General features: G+C 50.5%; 1 protein-coding gene across 4 annotated transcripts in view; it reads left to right on the top strand.

Annotated features, from left to right (window-relative positions):
* The window catches only part of Cpt1a (carnitine palmitoyltransferase 1A), a 64,175-nt gene that overhangs the window by 9,525 nt on the left and 33,822 nt on the right, over positions 1–20,828 (top strand). For 3 of the 4 annotated variants that reach the window (XM_021222459.2, XM_029537481.1, XM_029537473.1), the window contains exons 2-3: positions 16,774–16,927; positions 20,084–20,223. In XM_021222459.2, coding sequence (XP_021078118.1) covers positions 16,787–16,927; positions 20,084–20,223 — 281 coding nt within the window. In that variant the 5' untranslated portion in view covers positions 16,774–16,786. Of the gene's footprint in view, positions 1–2,194; positions 2,311–16,773; positions 16,928–20,083; positions 20,224–20,828 lie in introns of those variants that run through there. The other variant, XM_029537476.1, reaches the window with a different exon arrangement.

The raw sequence follows: 20,828 nt of genomic DNA on the forward strand, positions 1-20,828 counted from the left end.
TGTGTGTGTGTATGTGTGTGTGTGTGTGTGTGTGTATTTCACATGTGTATGTAGCCCAGAGGCCACAGGTAGTGTCATTTTCAGTTACTTTTCAGGTTTTTTTTCTTTGAAACAGGAGTGTGTGTGTGTGTGTGTGTGTGTGTGTGTGTGTTTATCGACCAGACTGACCGCAAACTCACAGAGATCCACCTGCCTCAGGCTCTCAAGTGTATGCTCGACCATGCCCAGCCTCTCTAAGTTGGAGCCATTTCTGTTTAGCAGAGCAGAGCGCTCCCAAAAGTTAGACCCCACCAGCAGCATCTGTCCAGGGGCAGGGCCAGGGCCAGGGTTCATCAGCCCGGTGCTGTCCCTTGTGAGGAATGCCTGCCATGTTCCTGGATGCCCTGCCTAGAATTCTGTTAAGGTGCCACTTCCTGTGAGTAACCCTTTCTCTCAGGATTTCCAGAGGTTGTTTACTGCTAGTCAAGATGGACAGCTGGTGAGGGATTAGAGCTTCAGGCAGAGCTTGCGTCTGCCTGGTGGTGAATTAGGCAATTCTGGTGGGCACCCAGGTCACACTGATAAGAGTCAGTAGCCTTGGTCCGAGTTTGTAGTAATCGAGTTTTCCTGTTGGCTACCATCGATCATTTTGGCTACAGCAGTGACGTAAGCCGGTGTGTGTTGCAACTGCAGGAATCTTTTGCTGGCCTTTGCTGTCTGTCACAGCTGCTACTGCACATTGGAAGGTAAGGACATGACCGTTGGAGCTGAGCCTGGACCTGATTCCTGCTTTACAGTTGGCTGGCTGTGACCTTACGCAAGCGTTTGACATCTGAGTCTTGTTTTTCCTCATCAGTGAATGGGACAACCAGGGATTCATTAATTAGAGTTGTAGTTAGAATTTAACAAGCTGATGGATGTGAAACAAATTAATAATAATAATAATAAAACGGCAGGTGGCCCATACCTTTAATCCCACTTGGTAAGCAGAAGGTGGAATCTGTGAGTTTCAGGCCAGGCAGGGCCTCATAGACCCTATCAAAAAAAAGAAAAGAAAAAGGCTTGGGCTGAGGAGATGGCTCGGTGAGTTACGTGCCTGCCGTGCAAGCTTGGGGACCTGAGTACGGATCCCAGCGCTCACATAAGAAGCTGGGAGCAGTGGTGCATATCTGTAATGCCAACCCTGGGATTAGAGACAGAGACAGGAAGCACCCTCGGGCTCGCTGGCTAGACAGCCTCGCCACATCGGCGGTCTCTGGGCTCCGAGAGAGACCCTTTCTCAAACGATAAGATAAAGAGTGATGGGCACCGATTTGGACACAGGCATTCACGCACAAAATAGGGAGGGCACTGTTTGGTTTGTGCCAAGCAGTTATTAGGCAAAGCCCCACCCCTTCTTTGCCACAAAAACAAGCCTGCTAACCATCCATGCTAGTATACGGTGAGTCACCTGCCTGCCTGTTGTCTGCCTGTCTACCGACCTATCTGGCTCCTCATCTGTGGGCTGCAGGGCTGTGTTGCAATACTCCCTGGGGCCCAGAATCCATTTACATAATTCAGTTACTCAGAAGCCTGTCATCCCCGGGTAGGTCTTATTGTTTGATTTATATGGTGGACACGGTTTCCTCATTGCTGTTTCTCTGGCATGTGCCAGTTTCTGGTGGTGTGCTGGGCCTCTCCTGAACTTTCCCCTCCTTTCCTAGCTGGCCTCCTCTCAACTCTGCAGCCTCGGGGAGCTACAGGAAGAGCAGTGAGGCTGAGAGGGCCTGGTCATGGGGTGGCAGCTTGGTGGTATGGCCATTGTTAGGGCTCATGGGCTGACCTCAGAGGTGAAATGGTTTTGATGCAGAGGGCTTGACTGTGGAGAAAGCAAGACCAGTGGGCAAGTCCCATCAGCAAAGCTCAGAGGACTGGCGCTTGACACCAAGCCATGTTATTAAAATGAAGACAATCTTAAGTCAGCAAGAAGCCTTGGCGGATAAAGTGCTTGCTGCGCAAGCTTGGTGACTTGAGATCAACCCCCAGATCCCACATACATGTAGGAGAGAAGAGACTCCACAGAGCTGGCCGCTGGCCTCTGCACATGCTCAGTAGCGTGTCCCCTCCCGCCCCCGCCCACTGCACCCCCTCATCATGCACATGCACTCGCACAACACTAAAGACATTTAAAAATGAAGACAGTCTTGGCAGAGGCAATCGAGCTGCAGCCTGCAGGGTTCTCATGATTCGATCAAGAGCATTAAGCTTTGGGGTCTTTGAAAAGCTTTCAGCTTATTGGGGGGATGATTAAACACAGCTTGGAAAGGGGGAGTCCTTCGCCAGAGAGCAGAGGTGAGTGCTTGAGTGCCATCTTGTGCATCTCTGTGCTTTGGGAATGTGTTTTGGGAAGTCAGAAGCTGGCCAAAACTGGGTCCTGAGGGAGCTAACTGTGATGAAAGGTAAGAACAGGTGTGACCCAGGAGGGGCTAAAGAAAGTGAGGTGCTTGCCTTGCAGGCATGGGGACCTGAGAAAGGTCAGGTGTGGCACTGCACTGTTGCAACCCCCGCTCGGGAGAGCTGAACAGAGGAGCACCTCTGGGGCTTGCCACCAGCCTCACTGAATTAGCCAGGGAGAGAAGCTTGGCCCCTCGGGAACAGCACCCAGGATTGATCTCTGGTACACACACACACACCACCCCAAGAGGGTAGTGCAGGCAGAGATACAAGATTGCAAACAGGTGGCAGTTAAACACCAGCCCTAACCATGTGTCCTTGATTTTCGGTGGAGGTCACTTGTTCTGCGATGCAGTAAGGGGCTTAGGGGTCTGCCGTAGCCCTCTTTGGGAGTTCCTTCTTGGCAGGTGCGGTGCGAGGCAGGTATGTAGGCAGGGTTGGGCCTGGAAGTGTGGGGACACCTGCACGTCCCCAGGCATGGAAGTTGGCAGGTAGGATTTGGGAGTGAGCAGTCACCCACTGCACTAACACTGCCACTTGGGGCAGGGCAAGAGTCCAGATCTCCACACTTGCACCTTTGTGTTCTCTCTGACACCAGATCCCACAATTCAGTCAGACAGCTAACGGAGTTTTTAACTTGAAGCACTGTGGATGTATCCCTGGATATGTCTTCCTGGTACCTGGGCTGGGGGTAGTGCTTTCTGTCCCAGAAACCACCTGCAGTTTTGCCCTGAGTCATTGTGGGGACACTAGGCAAGACACTGTGTTGTGTTAGGAACAATCCCAGAGGGGCCTTTCCTGTGTACCTGGCCAGATTTGCTTCTGGGGTAAAGCAGTCTGTGTGTTTACCCTGCAGGGTGTGTCCCATGTCACCCTTTTCCTCTGGTTTTGTTTTCTAATCCAAAGGCTAAAGCTAGGTGTGGTGGTGTATATACACTGTAATCCTAGTATGAGGGCAGCCACAAGATCAAGGCCAGTCTGGTGTAGACACTGAGTTGTCCTGCTGAGCAGTTTGCGGGGGACAGTGAGTGGCAGAGGTCAGGTCAAAGCCCTTCTCACTGTGCCCGTGTGTTTCTTATCATGCTTCTGTCCAGTGTGTGCTCTTGTGATCCTCTTTGAACTTGGGGCCCAGGTGCATGCCCTGCAGGTGTAGTCCCTGTAGTCCTGGTGCTGTGATGGCTCAACCCCTGGGGGAATATACAGAGCAGAGCTTCACGGGGCACTTGGGACATCTCTGTGAGCAGTAATAGAGGACGGGGAATCAGGAGGAACACTGAAAAGCCGGGTCTATGCCCAGGCAAAGAAGGGTGCAGCTTGAGGAGGCACCGGTGGGCTAACATGCCTCCTTCCTCTGTGGGTTCTGTGCCTGGGTGAGTGAAGCAGAGGCAGGGAGATCATTTAGGGTGACTGATGGTTCCTGTGTGCCCCACTGAGGCAGGCCAAGTAGGGGAGAGGTCAGGTAGAGAGGGTGCAGCTTGAGAGATGGGCTGATGTCCAGTCTCTGTAGTTTGGGCCTTGGAAGATGGGTTTGTAACATGTGGTCACATGCACAGGTTGTAGAGGTCTGATTAGGGACGGGGCCCTGGCTAGCTCCCAGGGTAAAAAGAGCCAAAGAACCTCCTATCAGTGCAGACAAGATCGGGCTGGAGGTCTAGCAGACAATGTGGTGGGCCTGGCCTGTGTGATCGAGGGCTGGCTGTGGGAAAGCAGTGCTTTAGTGCCCCCTGCATGGAGCCACCGTGGAGGTCTGCCGGCTCCTCCCTGCAACAGCCTTTGGAAGGGAGGAAGCAGCTGCCCGATGCCAGTGGTCTGTATCCAGGCACAGCTGGCCTGCCAGACAGAACGGCGGGGACAGTTGGCCCTGAGGGCCTTTCTTCTAGGACGTCAGGTTCCCAGCTTCGTAGACACAAGAATGCAGCCTTGTGCCCAGGCTGGGCAGGGTGTGATGGCAGGAGGGCTCTTGGGAAGGGAGAGTGGGAGTCAGGGCAGTTGGGGCTCTTACTATCCAGCCTCCGGTGCCAGCTAGGGAATGGATTTGCTTTCTATTGGCAGGGGCACACCAAACAAGAATGAGGAGGGACCCGTGGATGGGTCAGGCAGGGATAGGCCTGGCCCCAGAGACAGGAGATGCATTTCTAGAGAAAGGAGAGGAAGGGGTCCTGGTGGGCAGACAGCTTGAGCACACTTCCTTGGGTGTCCAAGGTGAGGTGAACGGGGGGCAATCAGACTCCTGGGGGAACTGAGTTGGGGGTATGGCAAGATTTGTGGACCACATGCACATACTTGCTTGCATGTACAAACGTGTACACTCACACCAGACACAAATGTGAGAGAAGCCCAGGGTTCCAGGGAAGAGGAGTCTGAGTGTCTACGCGTGTGCATCATGTGCATGCAGTGCCCTTGGAGCCTAGAAGAAGACATTGGGTCCTCTGGAGTTGGAGTTCAGGCAGCTACTGAGCCACGTAGCGTTGGTGCTGGGAACTGGACTTGGGTCCTCTGTGAGAACTGTATTCTGTTTTCTTAAAAAGTAATTGTAGCCAGGCGTGGTGGCACACGCCTTTAATCCCAGCGCTCAGGAGGCAGAGGCAGGAGGATTTCTGAGTTCGAGGCCAGCTTGGTCTACAAAGTGAGTTCCAGGACAGCCAGAGCTATACAGAGAAATCCTGTCTTGGAAAAAAAAAAAGTAATTGTTTTTATTATTTTAGATTATGTGGCTATGTACGACTATGTGCATGTAAGTGAAAGTGTTCCTGAGTTCAGAGATGTCCGATCTCCCTGCGAACAGTTACAGCTCAGAATCATGCGATGTGGGTGCTGGGAACTGAACTCCGGTCCTCTGCATGAACTGGGTGTGTTCTTAACCACCTAGCTACCTCTCCAGCCTGAGGCTGTATTCTTATTTATTTATTTATTTATTTATACTTTTTATTGATTCTTTGTTTCACACTGTGCACCCCCAGACCCACTCATCTTCCTGTCCCCTCAGGTCAGCCCCTGTAACCTTCTCCCCAAAATAACACACACACAATAGAAAAAAACATCTCATCGCATAAGCTGTAGTGTGTTTCAGTGTGTCCCACAGTATATCCGTCTGTCCACACATCTTCACTTGCAAATGTAGGTTTCAAGGAGTCATTGGAGGTCTCTGGCATCTGTGGCACCATCAATACTGGGTCCTCACTGGGTCTCCTCCAGGTTCTGTTGTTACCCTGTGTCGTGGAGATTCTGCACCTTTGCATCAGCAGGACCAGCTTTTCCGTGCATCCCAGTGATTGACAGATGATACAGATTTTGGGGTGGGCCAATTCAGAGCCCTGGGTCTGGGCCTGGGTGGTACTGAGCTGGTGGTCAGCAGACCCGCTCTTCCTTACCAGCACCACTAGGGTGAGTTCTCCAGCATTGTTTCAGCTAAGCCATCCAATGCCACAGTCAGCAGGAGGCAGAGTTACGCCCTCAGGCTGGCACACCCATGCCTCCAGAACTAGCTCCACTGTGCTGCCCAGTCAAGGTGCAGGGCCCACTTTCCCCAGTGCTGCAGCCAGTGAGGGGCAGGCCCAGCTCTCCCGCTCTCACACTCTTGGGGTTGGCTCCCCCTTGCCTTTGCCATCAGGGCCAGCTCCACTGAGTTGCCCAGGCAAGGTGCAGGGTCCACTCTTCTGAGAGCTATAGCCAGTGAGGGTGCAGAGCTCGGTCTCGCCTTCTCATCCCTAGGGGCAGCCAACTACCCTAACTGCTCAGATGGTAAGGGAAGGGGGAGGGCATCACCCCTGCACCCTCGTCACCTCCCAGCAGACAAGTGGCAGAGCCTGCCCCCTCTCGCTCTTGTCCTCAGGGTTGGAGCACCCACACACTCTTGACCAGGATCAACCCTCTGTACTGTCCAGGTGAGGGGCGGGACCAGCTCATCTGCTCTCACAGCCCCGTGGTCAACTCTCCCGACTGCCACAGGTGGCAAGAGAGGAGGGGAATGCATCATGGCCAAAACGACATCACCTCATGGCAACGTGGAACCAGCTCTCCACCACCCACATCCTCACCCCACTCTTACCCTCAGGGGACCAGCTCACCTGTGCTCCCACCACCAGGGTCAGCTCACTGTGCTGTCCAGGGGAAGGGCAGGGTCTGCTCTTCCAAGGGCTGCAGCTGGTGAGGGACAGGGCCAGCTCTCATGAGCTCATGACCCTGTGGGCAGCTTTCTGGACTGCCAGGGTCAGCTCTCCAGAGTGCTGTAGCCAATGAGGGGCAGGGCCAGTTCTGCACGGCCCTTGGTCAGCCTTATGGTCCCCTATGGCTGTCCCAACTAGGGACTTGCCATGTTCTCTCTTGGTAATATGAACCAAGGATAGAAACACCGGCCCCTGCCTCTGGTAGCCATTGACTCAGACTTGGCCCTTAACAGCAGCGAGCCAGGACCTCTTAACACAAGCCCGGGTGGGTGGCAGGGCTGGCCACTCACAACAGGCGAGTCCTCTCCACCGTCGAGTCTCCAGTTCCATCTCTTCATAACACCCAAGCTGCTCCACTTCTCCTCCTCTTCCCTCTGCCCACCCATCCCTGCGCATTGTGGTGGCTCCTGCTGCAGGCTGGTCCTGCAGTTGGAGGGCCCCTGGGTGACATCCTCAGTCTGTACGACTGCGCGAGCGGCAGCGAGTGGGTGTCTTCAGCCCGCCTGTGCTGTGTGCCAGAGGGCAGTTCTGTGGGTGGGTGGCATCGTGGTCTGCAGGCCTCTGTCTTCCTCCTCCCTCGTTACGCTGCGTGGTGATAGGCGGGGCTCTGTGTGTCTGTGGCCTGCCTGTGCCATGGGGGCAGCTCTAGCCACCAAGCCAGGCATCAAGCTAGGATGAACAAAGGGCTGCACTAACTGTATAAGGTTAGACTGCTATAAGGACAGCAAGGTGTCTCTTTGCCTTTGGCTGGGCTTGGGGGATGCTGTATTATTAATTGAAGAGGACCAGATCGCCATAGGTCTGTCACCAACAGGCCATTGCCGGGACAGGTACACAGGTGAAGTTCTGTACTGACCTGTATGTGTTGCATTTTGTGACTGAGCATTTGAGGACGTGTTCAGTTAAGGCCAAGGTCACGGAGGCTTTGGGGGAACTCTTGCAAGCTCCTTGGATTTGTGGGCCTTTTGCTTCCCTCCACGCGACTGTGTATACCCCGGCACCTTCTCCTCACACATCCAGCCGGCTCTGCCAGGTGCACCAGGCCTCCAGTCCCACGCTTGAGGGCGAACTTGCTTTTGGTGCTTTACGGAGAGCTACTCATTCTACCACAGTGGCTTCAAATGGTAGGTGAGGAGGAACCAAGGGTGTCTGACTCACAGCCTGTGGGGCACATCCACACAGGATATGAAAACAGCCCAGCATAAATCATAAAACTACACATGCTCCATAGCATTGCGTAGAGGTTAGAAGACAGCTTGCAGGAATTGGTTCTCTTATCCCACCCACCACGTGGATTCTGGGAATTGACCGTGGGTGGGCAGGACTTGGCAGCACATACCCTTCCCAGGTAACAATCTTGCTGGCCCAGGATGTTTTTCCTTTTTTTTTTTCTTTTTCTTTTTTGTAACTTGATTGATTGTTGTAGATAGTAATGTTCTGTTGAAAGACAAAACGTGAGACACCCTGCCTACAGTTACTTTCCCTCGAGAAATTGGAGAGTGTCCTTTCCAGGAGCCTCGGCTGGTCTAAACTTCTGTCAGTTAGTTTGGCTGGTTTCTGCTTCTTTTAGGCAGCTGGTCTCAAGAGACTTCTTTGAAGCTTGTCTTGTCTGAGTCTTACTAGCAGCTGTTGTTGGGCTATAGTCTCAGAGGGACACACAGCTTTTATTGCTTTCTCTGGCAGAGAGTGGCCTAGTGGATCTGGTCAGTTTCAGGGACTTCCTGGAGGTGTTTACCTTTGTGCCTAAGGAGCCTGCCTACAGGACCGAATGTTTTGGAGGAAATGGATACACAAGAAGTGGCCATGGGCTGGGCAGTGGTGGTGCATGCCTTTAATCTCAGCACTAGGGAAGCAGTGGCAGGCGGATTTCTGAGTTCGAGGCCAGCCTGGTCTACAGAGTGAGTTCCAGGACAGCCAGGGCTATACAGAGAAACCCTGTCTCAAAAAAGAAAGAAAGAAAAGAAAGAAAAAAAAAGATTGCTTCGTGGGACAGGCTAAGTTGTCCCATGACGTCTAAATCACATTGACCACTTAATTGTTTTTCTCACTNGGCCAGCCTGGTCTACAGAGTGAGTTCCAGGACAGCCAGGGCTATACAGAGAAACCCTGTCTCAAAAAAGAAAAAAAAAAAAAAAAAAAAAAAAAGGAAGTGGGCATGGGGTGGGGGTGGGAGCTTGGTTACTGCAGCTGCCTTCCCCCACTCCTGTCTCCACTTGGCGGTCTTCTTCGTCTCCTGCAGGAGTCTGCTGGGCAGTATTTGGGTGGAGCAAGTGCTTCCCATCACAGTAAGCATGGCCACCCAGGACTGAGAGCTCTGCCTTATTGAGCAGACAGCTTTGTGGGTACATTCAGAGCTGTGGGGAAATGATAGACTTGTACAGAAGAAGAGCCCAGAGGATGGGGCATCCTGTGGTCACTGCCCACCTTTCTGGGCTCTCACTGAAACTTTGCCTACTCTTCCCCACCCACCTAGGTGCCATGGAATCCATGGTGGGATTCATGTAGGTCAGAGGTTAGACTTGTCATTCCTTGCACAGTCTGCCTTTTTTTTTTTTTTGAGGCAGGGCTGGCCTGGGTGGATCCCTTGGTGAAACAGCATGGCCAGTGAGCCCAAGGGATCCTCCTGTGTCTGCCACCCAGAGCTGGGATTACATATGTGCCCCACCATGCCTGGTTTATTTGTAGATTGAGCTCAGATTTTCATTCTGTGCAGCAAGGGACACCCCTTACTGTCTGAGCTGTCTGCAGATGCTTTTTTTTTTTTTTTATCTGTCCTACAGCACCAGGGGATCCCTAAAAAAATTACTTAGTTCTGGAGGGTGACGTTTGCTCTGAATGAAGCCTTGGTGGGAACAGTGATGGGGTGGCCTGCTAGAGCCATCTCCTTCCACACTGATGGCCCAGCTGTGTGTCTGACCAGAGATGGAGTTGATGCTTAAGTGTCAGTGTTAAGAAGACAGCGTTTGTGGTTTGTGAGAGGACATTTCCTTTTCCTTCGTTCTTCGCAGTTTTTTCTTTTTGAATGTACATGTATGTACATGTGTCTGCATGCCTGCATGTGTGTGTATGTGGAGATCAGAGGTCAGTTGTCTTAGCAGAGATCAGTTTTCTTTCCACTTAAAAATTTTAGTTTATAGCCGGGCGTGGTGGCACACGCCTTTAATCCCAGCACTCGGGAGGCAGAGGCAGGTGGATTTCTGAGTTCGAGGCCAGCCTGGTCTACAAAGTGAGTTCCAGGACAGCCAGGGCTACACAGAGAAACCCTGTCTCGAAAAACCAAAAATAAATAAATAAATAAATAAATAAAGAGAAATTTAGGTGTGTGTGCGTGCGCGCGCATGCGCGCATGCCTGTGTGCACATGAGTGTGAGTGTCCTCCGAGAGTAGGATGGGGACCCAGCTCGGGCTGTTTTATGCAGGCACTTCAGCAACTGAACCACCTTCTCTGTTCTGTTTTGTTTGTTTGTTTGTTTGTTTGTTTTTTAAAACAGTTTCTTACTTCTGTAGGTCTCACAGCAAACCTCCTGCCTCAACCACTCAGAGTCTGGGATTGCAGATGGGAACTACCATGCCTAGCTGAGATAGGGTTTTTTGTTTTGTTTTGTTTTTTGTTTTTTTCCCAAGTGATGTGTTTTAGCAGGGCAGGGTGGTGCCCACCCTTTTAATCCTAGTACTGGGGAGGAAGAGGCAGGGGAATCTCCGGGAGTCCAAGACCATTCTGGTTTCCAGCGTAAGTTCCAGGGTAACTAGGGCTACGTACAAAGACCCTGACTCAAAATACAAGACAAAACAAAAAAGATAATATGCATCAATTTTTAAAATTTACTTATTTTTATGTGTTTGGATATTTTGTCTGTATGCATAGCTGTGCACCATGTGAGTTGAGTGCCAAGGAGACCAAGGCATCACATCCCCTGGGACAGTGGTCACAGATGGTTGGGAGCTACCATATGGGTGCTGGGAATCTGACCCAGCTCACTTAGAAGAGCAACCAGTGGCTGCTGAACTATCTAGGAAGAGAAGCTCAATTTAAATTTCTTTTTATTTATTTCTGTATGTAACTCTGTCTCTGTCTCTCTGTCTGTCTGTCTGTCTGTCTGTCTCTGTGTGTGTGTGTGTGTGTGTGTGTGTGCCACATAAGTGCAGTGCCTGTAGAGGCCAGAAGAGGGCATCAAATATCCTGGAACTATAATTACAGGCGGTTGTGAGCTGCTTGATATGGGTTCTGGGAACTGAACTTGGGTCTTCTGGAAGAGCAGCGAGCTCTCTTGATGACTGAGCCTCTGAGACTGTATTTTTAAATAACAGCCTCAATGAGATGTGCCTAAGCTAGTTTTAAATGAACTTGACACCGGGTATAGTAAGTAATCTGAGGGGGAGGAGGAAACCTCAGTTGAGAAAATGCCTCCATAATACCAGGCTATAAGGGATTTTCTTAATTAGTGATTGATGGGCGAGGGCCCAGCCCCAGCCTATTGTGGGTGGAGCCATCCCTGGGCTGATGGCCCTGGGTTCTGTAAGAAAGCAGGCTGAGCACACCATGCAGAGCAAGCCAGTAAACAACATACACTGTGGCCTCCGCATCAGCTCCTGCCTCTAGGTTTGGAGTTCCCTGTTTGGAGTTCCTGTCCCAACTTCCTTTGATGATGTACTGTGATACAGATGCTTGGGCCAAATAAACCTTTTCCTCCCCAGCTTGTTTTGTTCATGTGTTTCATTGAAGCAGCAGAATCCTAAGACAGTGGAGAATTCCCAGAAGGAATTCACCCATCTAAAGTCTGTGTTTTGGTGATTTTTGACTAATTCACAGCAACGTGCCACTGTGTAGCATTGTAATCAGTTAGGGAACATTTTTATCGACCCTCCCAAATACTTCTTAGCCTCATCCAACCTCCCCTGGTGCGTCCCTGGCTGCTCTGGTCTTTCCTTCTCTGTAGGTTTGTTCTGTTCTGGACACGTCATGTAAATGGAGTGAGACAGCGGCTGGCTTCCTCGGCTTCCTGCCATGCTGACTTGGTTTGGCTTGGTTTTATGAGACAGGGTCTCCTGTAGCTCAGGCTAACGTCTAGCTTACCCTCTAGCCAAGGATGATTTGAACATCTGATCCTCCCACCTCCTCTCTTAAGTGCTGTGACCTCAGGAGAGTGCTACCCTGCCCTGTTCATGTGTCGCTGGGATGGAACCCCGCGCCATGTGTATGTAAGGTGAACCCTCTGCTGTGTCCCCAGACCCTGGTGCCATGCTGTCGTCCATGTCACTGCGTGTGTGCTTTCCTTCTCAGGGTCGACTCATGTTCCTGGTGTGTGGCTGCGTCAGTTTACCCACGCTCTTCCTCTGTGGAAGGGCCTGGCTGTACCTTCCTCTCCTGCTGTAATTTTGTCTGTCCTGAACATGGCTGCTGTGAACATGTGTGTATGTGCGTGTGTAGGTTTTCCTGTGAACTTGTTTGGGTTAGCTTAGCCAAGGAGAGGTTGCTGTGTTCCATGGGTTTTAGTTTTGCTTTTTGTTGTTGTTGTTGTTGAGAAATAATGGTCATTTAGTGTAGCCCAGGTTAGCCTGGAATTAACTTTATGCTTAGCCTTTCAGAAAAGGACAGGCTGTCTTCCAGAATGACCTGAACCTGTCACAATTCTTTGACAGTGGTGGGGGTGGGGGTGGAGGAGAGCTCCTGGTCCCTTGGTGCCCTCAGCAGCACCTGTCACTCAGTGTTTGCATTCTAGCCATTCCTGTGGGTGGTGTGTGCTGTGATTTGGTTGTACTTCTGGAAGCCGTCAGAGAATTTGAAGTAGTCTGTGAAGCCAACATGGAGGCTGTGGCCACCTCATTAGATCTGTAGGCCTGAGTTTCTCAGGCTGGTGTTTTCTGGCACCGGTGCCTGCTTAATGGCTTGAAGCAGGGAGGCTGTGAGGGCAGAGTACATTGCTCCTGCATGCCCACAGAGCAGCACCTGCTGTCGGGTGAACAAGGCCTTTATTAAATTTAGGTGGTTTTTTTTTTAGTCTGTTGGTGGCAGGGTTTTATGTAGACCAGGCTGGCCTTGAATTCACTGTGTAGCCAAAGGTAACCTTGAAGAGCTTCTTGCTTCTGCATTGCTAATGTTGGGTTTATAGGCTTGTGCTGTCACACCTGGTAGGTTCAGGTGGTGCTGAACATTAGACGCAGGTCACATGACAGGGCTGTTTCACCCTGGAAAGGACACCATACATATTCCCAGGCCCCATGATTGTCCTGAGACCAGGTTTGGTTTCCGGGCAAACATGGGGTTCCTGACTTTGGATAGAATTAATTGCAACACTGTGTTTAATCCACTGCTGTTAACAACCCCCTTGTGAGCTGGGGAGATGACTCAGTGGGTAAAGTGCTTGCTGGGCAGGCTTGAGAACCTGAGTTTGAGCCTCAGTAGCCATGGAAAGTGCTGAGAACAGCAGCGCAGGCCAGTCTTCCAGTGCTGGGGCTGGTGGGGGGAGCAGGAGGTTCCTCGGGCTCACTGATCACTCAGCCAGTTAGCGTGCTCTGGGTTCTGTGAGAGACCTTGCCTCCAAACAGCAAGGTTGTGAGCCACAGAAGAAGGCGTCTCGTGTTGAACTCAGGCCTGCAGGTATGCACACCCACAAGCGTATATGCACGCACATACACATACAGAAAAGTTTACATCGAAATAGTTCCCTGGTATTTCAGAAGTTCATTAATGTATTTATTGAGTTCATTTTTGTTTTTTTTTCTTGCTGCAAGATCTGTCTGTCTGTATCCGAGCCTGGAATTCACTGTTGAGCCCACAGGCTGGCTTTGAACTTGAAACGATACTCCCACCTCTGCCTTATAACTAGTGGGATTACAGAGCTTGAGCCGCTGTGCCTGGTTCACCTTTGAGGTCATAAAAAAGACTGGCCAGGTGGCCAGTCACAGAGCCCTGTTTGCCAAGATCGATGCCAGTGTGGACATTCACCATGGCCAGGCCTTGTTGCTGTCTTCCTGCCTGCCACAGGATGTAGATACACAGGAACTTCCCTTGGGCTCTAAATTATCCTCAGTACCAGGCTGTCTCCCCCTCAACCTTTCTGAGGTCAGAACAGCGCTCAAAGGCCAGTTTCCAGCTGTGCCACCCACGGGCATTGTCCTCTTCCTCCCACATCCACCTGTCCCTTGCTGCCCCACCTAGGTGTCCTAGATGACACTGTGACATTTCCAATACAGCAGGTCCACAGGTGCATTGTCTGCTGTCAGCTCCTGCCACCCCAGGAGTGGCTCTGCAGAGCACATAGTTGAAAGCTGGAGGGTCCCTTTGATCAGCTTGTCCAGCTCACAAGTCTCAGACCTGTCCAGTAGGTTGGCATCTTCATCTTCACTGGCACCGCACTGGGCCAGGCTGTCTGCTCTCCTTCCTAGCGTGGCCTGCTGAGCTGTGTGGTGCCCTGCCTGGCCCTCTTTCTCCTGCATCCTAACTACCATGTAGGCATTGCTTGCTTGTCTCTTATCTATGCCACAAGAGGGCAGAAGGGTGAGTTCTGCGAGGGTCTAGTTCCTCACCTCACCAGTATACAGGACACAGCCAACAAGTATTTGTTGAATGAGCAAATGATTGATAGTTGATACCATCTCATTCTGCAGCTTAGGCTGGTAGATCAATCAAGCTGGCCTCAAACTTGTGGCAATCCTTCTGCCTCATCCTCCTGAGGTGCATGTCACCACACATAGCTAGCCTTGGTTGATATCTTTTGAGTTGTATTGATGTGTGTGTGTGTGTGTGTGTGTGTGTGTGTGTGTGTATTATTTATTTATAATGTCTTTTGAAGTGCTGGGGTTAGAACCCAGGCCTTACATATGTTATCAAATGATCTAGCACTGAGCTACATCCCCCATTCTGCTTGTTGATATCATGTAGCCCAGGCTGGCCTCTAACTTTCGATATAACCAAGGATAACTTTGAACTCCTGATTTTCTTGCCTCCATCTCCTGAGTGCTGGAATTACAGGCATGTGCTACCATACACAATACTGGGCATCCCGCTGAGGACTCGTGCAAGTTAAACAGGCATTCTTCCACCTGAGCTACAGCCTAGAACCCTGACTGCTGATTTTCTAAAAAGGCACATATTTAAAGTTTTTTAAAATCTGAGTGTTTTGCCTATGTGCGCGCACTCACTTACTCACACACACACACACACACACACACACACACCACACATACACACACACACACACACACACACACACATATATATATTCAGCATATATAAGTCATGCCTAGGGAAGACAGAAGACAGTATGGGATCCTATGGATCTGAAGATACGGATGGTTGTGAGCCACCATTTAAATTCTGGGAACCAAACACAGGTCCTCTGTAAGAGTACTTTTAACAGTTAAACCATCTCTCTAGTCCTGATACCTATTGGTCTTGACAGGTTTCTCAGACTGTCTGGGCCTCAGTAGGAAAGTTGCTATCTGATGAGAACATACCCATAAATTTGATTTTATTATTGTTCTGCATAGTTTTTACCTTGTATCTTTTATATATGTGTGAATACAAATACATATATGTATACACATATTTTATATATATAGTATATACAAAGTGTGTGTGTGTATAGATACACACACACACTCACACACACAGTTTGTAACAAACAGCTTTGGAAAACAGAGGGGTTGCACACCTTCAGAAGAGGGGATACCTCAGGCAGTGCTGGGAAGTGAGGGAAGCCAGGAAGGGGTGATACTTCTGCTGTACTGAGTGTGGAGGGGGTTGGAAGCTGTTGATTCTGACAGACAACAGGAGCAAGTTAAGAAGAGAGGGAAAGAATGCATTGTAGATCCCCCTGTCTGTCCTGGAACTCACTCTGAAGACCAGGCTGGCCTCAAACTCAGAAATCCGCCTGCCTCTGCCTCCCAAGTGCTGGGTTTAAAGGCATATGCCACCACACCCGGCTATCCCTCTTGTTCTATTATTTACATGCATTAGTGTACACTGTGTGTATGTGCATGTAAGTGCAGTACCCACAGAGGCCAGAAGAGGGCATCAGATCTCATGGAGCTGGAGCTACAGACAGCAGTGAGCAGCTCATCTTGGGTTCTGGGAATTGAACTCAGTCAGGTCCTCTGCAAGAGTAGGAAACTTTGTTCCCAGCCAAGCCATCTCTTCAGCTCCAGATCCTCTTATTTTGGGGGGCTGGGGATCTAACCTGGGCTTCACACATGGTAGATATTGAGACAGTGCCTGTAGATTTTTAAGATTTCCTGTACTTAGTTGGGCAAAGCACAGAAGAGGCCTTGTTTTGTGCAGGAATGATGAAGGGCCCATACATGCGTGCCTAAGACCAGTTTTGACTTTAGGACTGGCCTCAGAGGCTCAGGACCAGTGAGGGTCTGTGCAGTTTGTAGGATGCTAGTGGAGTCTTTTTTTTTTTCTTGTTGGTTTTTGTTTTGTTTTGTTTTTTTTTAAGTTTTTGTTGTTTTTTGAGTCAGGGTTTTTCTATGTAGCTCTGGCTGTCCTGGAACTTCTGCTGTAAACCAGGCTGGCCTCAAACTCAGAAATCCGCCTGCTTGTGCCTCCTAAGTGCTGGGATTAAAGGCATGCACCACCACAACCAGTGTTAAAAGCATTATTATTTATTCCATGGGGGGAGCAGGGCATGCACACCACTATGTTGTTGTGAAGGTCAAAGGACAACTTTGTGGAGTGGATCCTCTCCTTCCACCTTTCCTGGGTTCTGGGATGGAGCTCGCATTGTCAGTCTTTGGAGAACCGAGCTTGTCCAGCTGAGCTATCTCACCACCCCACTTGGACCATCCAAAGCTGGAGGTGCAATAGTCCTGTCTGAAGGCCAGGGTTCAGGGACACTGGGGGCTTGTTTGTGGCTACTCCAGGTGTCTTCACAACAACTGAAGGGGATGCTGCAAGAAGATTCATCTCTGCAGTTCAGGTCAATGCATGGCCACCAATGTCCTTTGCCATGCTGGCTGAGGATGCCATTGGAGGTGTGGCTCTGTGGGATAGGCAGAGGGGGTTGGTGGTAGCATGAGCCCACACCATCACCCCAGGTCTCTAAATGGAGCAGGCCTGTTAGGAGCTGCACAGTGAGGGGTGTGGGGTGACCAGCGTGAGTCTGTTGGGCCACAGGGTTCACTTTGAGAGGGTTTTCTCCTGCTGCTTCCAGGTGCTAGGCTTCTCAAAGCTATCTCTTTGCCCCTCCTCCAGGTCACCACTCAAGATGGCAGAGGCTCACCAAGCTGTGGCCTTCCAGTTCACCGTCACCCCTGATGGCATCGATCTCCGCCTGAGCCATGAAGCCCTCAAACAGATCTGCCTGTCGGGGCTGCACTCCTGGAAGAAGAAGTTCATTCGCTTCAAGGTTGGTTGGGGTTGGATGATCGTCTCTGCAGCACTTGCTTGGGGTGTCTAGTGCACCTCCGGGGCCCCGCTGGGAAGATGTGTCTTCGGTGGGTCTCTGAGAGAGCAGTGGTCTCCGTGCTGGTTAAGGCTTGTGGAGGACACAGATGTATAAAATGGCCTCATAGCCTCATAGCTCCTTCTTATTGTTGGGTTCTGTTTTTTGAGACACAGTCTCTCTGCATCCCTGACTGTCCTGGAACTCACTCTGTAGACCAGGCTGACCTTGAACTCACAGAGCTCTGCCTGCTTCTGCCTCCCAAGTGCTGGGCTATCAAGCCTATGCTACCATGCCCTGGAAGGTAACTGAAGCTCATCAGATTAATGTAAAACAGGCCAAGCACCTGAAGCCAGAGCAGGGGGCCCACTTCTGGGGATTCAGCATCCAGACAGGAACACAGGTCTGCCCTCTGCCCCTCAGCTGGATCCCTTGCATCTTACTGAAGAGGGTTATCTTCAAACTTTAATGAATTTGTATCTTACTTGCTTAAAGAAAAGGTCTCATGTAGCTCAGGCTGGCCTGGAATTCTCCATGGAGCTGAGGATGGCCTTGTATACCTGGTTCTTCTGCCTCTGTCCTCCCTGGTGCTGAACCACAGACATGCCTGTTGGGTGCTTTATTAGGTTTCTTAGGATTTGATTGGCATCAGGGATGGAGCCCAGGGGTTTGCTCAGGTTAGGCAGTCAAGCCACCTCTTGAGCCATAGCCCCGGTCTGGTGGGTTTGTTGTCGCTGTTTTTCTTTCTTTTCTTTGTGTGTGTTTCAAGACAAGATTTATCTGTGTAGCCGATTATCCTGTAGACATGTCTTGTAGACTCTGTAGACCAGGCTAGCCTCAAACTCGAAGAGATCCATCTCCTGCCTCCCAGGTGCTGAGATTAACGGTGTGTGCCACTGAGGCTGGTGTATTTACATATTTTTAATTTAAATGAGTTTACTTACTTATTTATGCTTGTATTTTTAAGATAGGGTTTCATTCTTGTTCAAGCTAGACAGTCATCCTGCCTTGGCCTGCAGAGTGCCGGCATGACAGGTAACATCATACTGGCCTCTGAGAACCTTTTGTTTTTGTGACACCTGTAACTAAGGCTGGCCAAAAACAGTGTAGTGAGAGAGAGCATAGAATTCCTGATCCTCCTGCCTCTGCCTCCTGGGTGCTGAGATCACAAGTGTGGAGTTTTCATTTTGCTTTTAATTATGCCCTGTGTGTCTGTGTATGGGTAGGTGCCTGCAGAGGCCAGAGGCATGCGATCCCCTGAAGCTGACGTTACAGGTGGTCACCAGCTACTTAACGTGGGTGTTAGGAATTGAACTTGGGTCTCTACAAGAGCAAGTGCTCTTACCTGCTGAGCCTTCTCTAGCCCCAAGAATGCGTTTTTAATTGAAAGGTTTTTCTTCTTGGTTTTGTTTGCCTGTGTGTACAGAGGTTGTGGAGGGGGGGAGAAAGAGAGTGTGCGTGCGTGTGTGTGTGTGTGTGTGTGTGTGTGTGTGTGTGTGTGTGTGCACGCGCATGTGCATATGCATGGAGGCCCAAATTTTACAGCAGATGTCTTCCTCTGTAGCTTCATTTATTGAGCCGAGTCTCTCACTGAGCCTGAGATGACTGATTCAGGCTAGTCTAGAGTCTGACTAGTCTAGTTAGCCAGCTTGCCTCTGGAGCACTGGGGTTACATACAGGTGAGAGCCATTCCTGCCTGGCTTTTACATTGACTCTAGAGATCCAAATGCCAGGCCTTCCCCCCAGCTTGTGTGTAAGTGCTTTACCCACTGAGCCGTGTCCCAGCCTGGTTTTACTTTTCCAGGCTCCTCTGTAACTAAAGGCAGTTCTCCTGTCTTAGCCTCTCAAGTGGTGGGAGGACGTGTAAGCCCTCATACCATGCTTGGGGGGTTGTTGTTATTGTTGTTAATATCAATATTATTGAGTTAGGGTCTCACTGTGTACTCATGGCTGACCTGGAGCTCACTGTGGAGACCAGGCTGGCCTCAAACTCACAGAGCCCCGTCTGCCTCTGCTTCCCAAGTACTGAGGTGAAATGTGTGTATCCATTAAGAATTTATTATGCGGGGCTGGAGAGATGGCTCAGCGGTTAAGAGCACTGACTGCTCTTCTGAAGGTCCTGAGTTCAAATCCCAGCAATCCCGTGGTGGCTCACAACCATCTGTAATGAGATCTGACTCCCTCTTCTGGAGTGTCTGAAGACAGCTACAGTGTACTTACATATAATAAATAAATAATTTTTTTTTAAAAGAATTTATTGTGCTGGGTGTGGTGGCACACCTCCAATCGCAGCACTCAAAAAACAAAACCAAAAAAAAAAAAAAAAACCCAACAAAATAGAATTAATTTTTTGTAAGACTCAAACATCCAACAAAGCAGAAAAAACAGCTCTCCCTCCCCACCACCCTCCCCCCAGTTCCCAGAGCTGGCGGTGTCTGGCCAGTGTTGAGTCATGCAAGCCTTCTCCCCCCTAGCCCCCCTTCTCTAGACCAATTTTTGAATCGGGTGGGCAAGATTGCAGCCCAGCTGATGGCCTGAGTTTGACCCAAAGTTCCACACGATAGAAGGAGAGATCTGACCTCTGACCTCTGACCTCCACCTTTGCACCTTATGGTCCTTGCATGTACCTACATACAATAAATAAATGTAACAAAAAAATTTAATGTAAACTTTATTTTGCTGGGTTATTTTGGAGCAATGGTATGGGGGCTCCTGTAAACACGTCTTGACTCAGGAGCAGGGCTAGGGTAGTTTGGGAGCTGGGGTTCCTGACTGGCAGATAGATAGTGGCAGAGTGGGAATGGGACCTCACAGTGCCCAGGCTGCCAGTCACCGTATGGAGACCTGTATGGTAAGTCAGGCCTGGCTGTTCCCTCTTGGGGAATCTCCCAGGATGCATCTGGGCTCAGAAGTTGGGGGAGAGAATAGACTGTGTAAAGGTGAGGCAGTTGTGATTCCAGGAAGAGACACAGCTACTGGGCTTTGGTCTTTGGTGGCCTGCATATATGGCACCTTCTCCCTGCTGCCTGATGTCCCACCTGCCTGTTGCCACAGGGCTGCTGACAGGTAGTGATGGTGACCTCGGGGAGGTTGCAGCTCACAGCTCACATGTCTTTCCAGAATGGCATCATCACTGGTGTGTTCCCCGCGAGTCCCTCCAGCTGGCTTATCGTGGTGGTGGGTGTGATATCATCCATGCATACCAAAGTGGATCCCTCCCTGGGCATGATTGCAAAGATCAATCGGACCCTAGACACCACGTGAGTAACCCACTTCCACCCTCTGCATCTTGAAGAAGATGACGGTACCTCTGTTGACCATCCTCGCTCTGAACTGTCTGCATACGACGATGCTATCGCTGTTCTTCTGCATGCTCTTTGCCCTCCTAACCTGCTATTGAAAGTCTGCAGACACTGCCACCCTTCCTCTGAAGACTAGGCTAAGAGTGGCAGAGGCCAGGGACCTGCCTTCCAGGTGTCTGTCTCCCTGAGGTCAAGATGGAGCCAGAGGTGACCTCAGAGGGCATCTCTGCCCCAGAAGATGGCTCCCAGTGTGGCCCTTGCCCTGGAGTTGGTCTGTCCAGTGATCTGGTCCTCTGAACTTACTGCCACTCATTGCTTAGGGACACTTTGGCCCTTGGCCCCTTCACAGTGGCTTAGATTCCTGCAGGGAGGTGCATTACTCCTTGGCTTTGAGTTTTAGTTTATTCTGGGAACTTAAAAAAGTAGTTGTCATCCTGGTTAGGGACAAATCCTGGCCAGCTTCTGCTTCTCTTCTCTTCTCTTCTCTTCTCTTCTCTTCTCTTCTCTTCTCTTCTCTTCTCTTCTCTTCTCTTCTCTTCTCTTCTCTTCTCTCCTCTCCTCTC

Source organism: Mus pahari, chromosome 1 (assembly GCF_900095145.1).
Source record: "Mus pahari chromosome 1, PAHARI_EIJ_v1.1, whole genome shotgun sequence".
In the NCBI taxonomy this organism is placed as follows: Eukaryota; Metazoa; Chordata; class Mammalia; order Rodentia; family Muridae; genus Mus; species Mus pahari.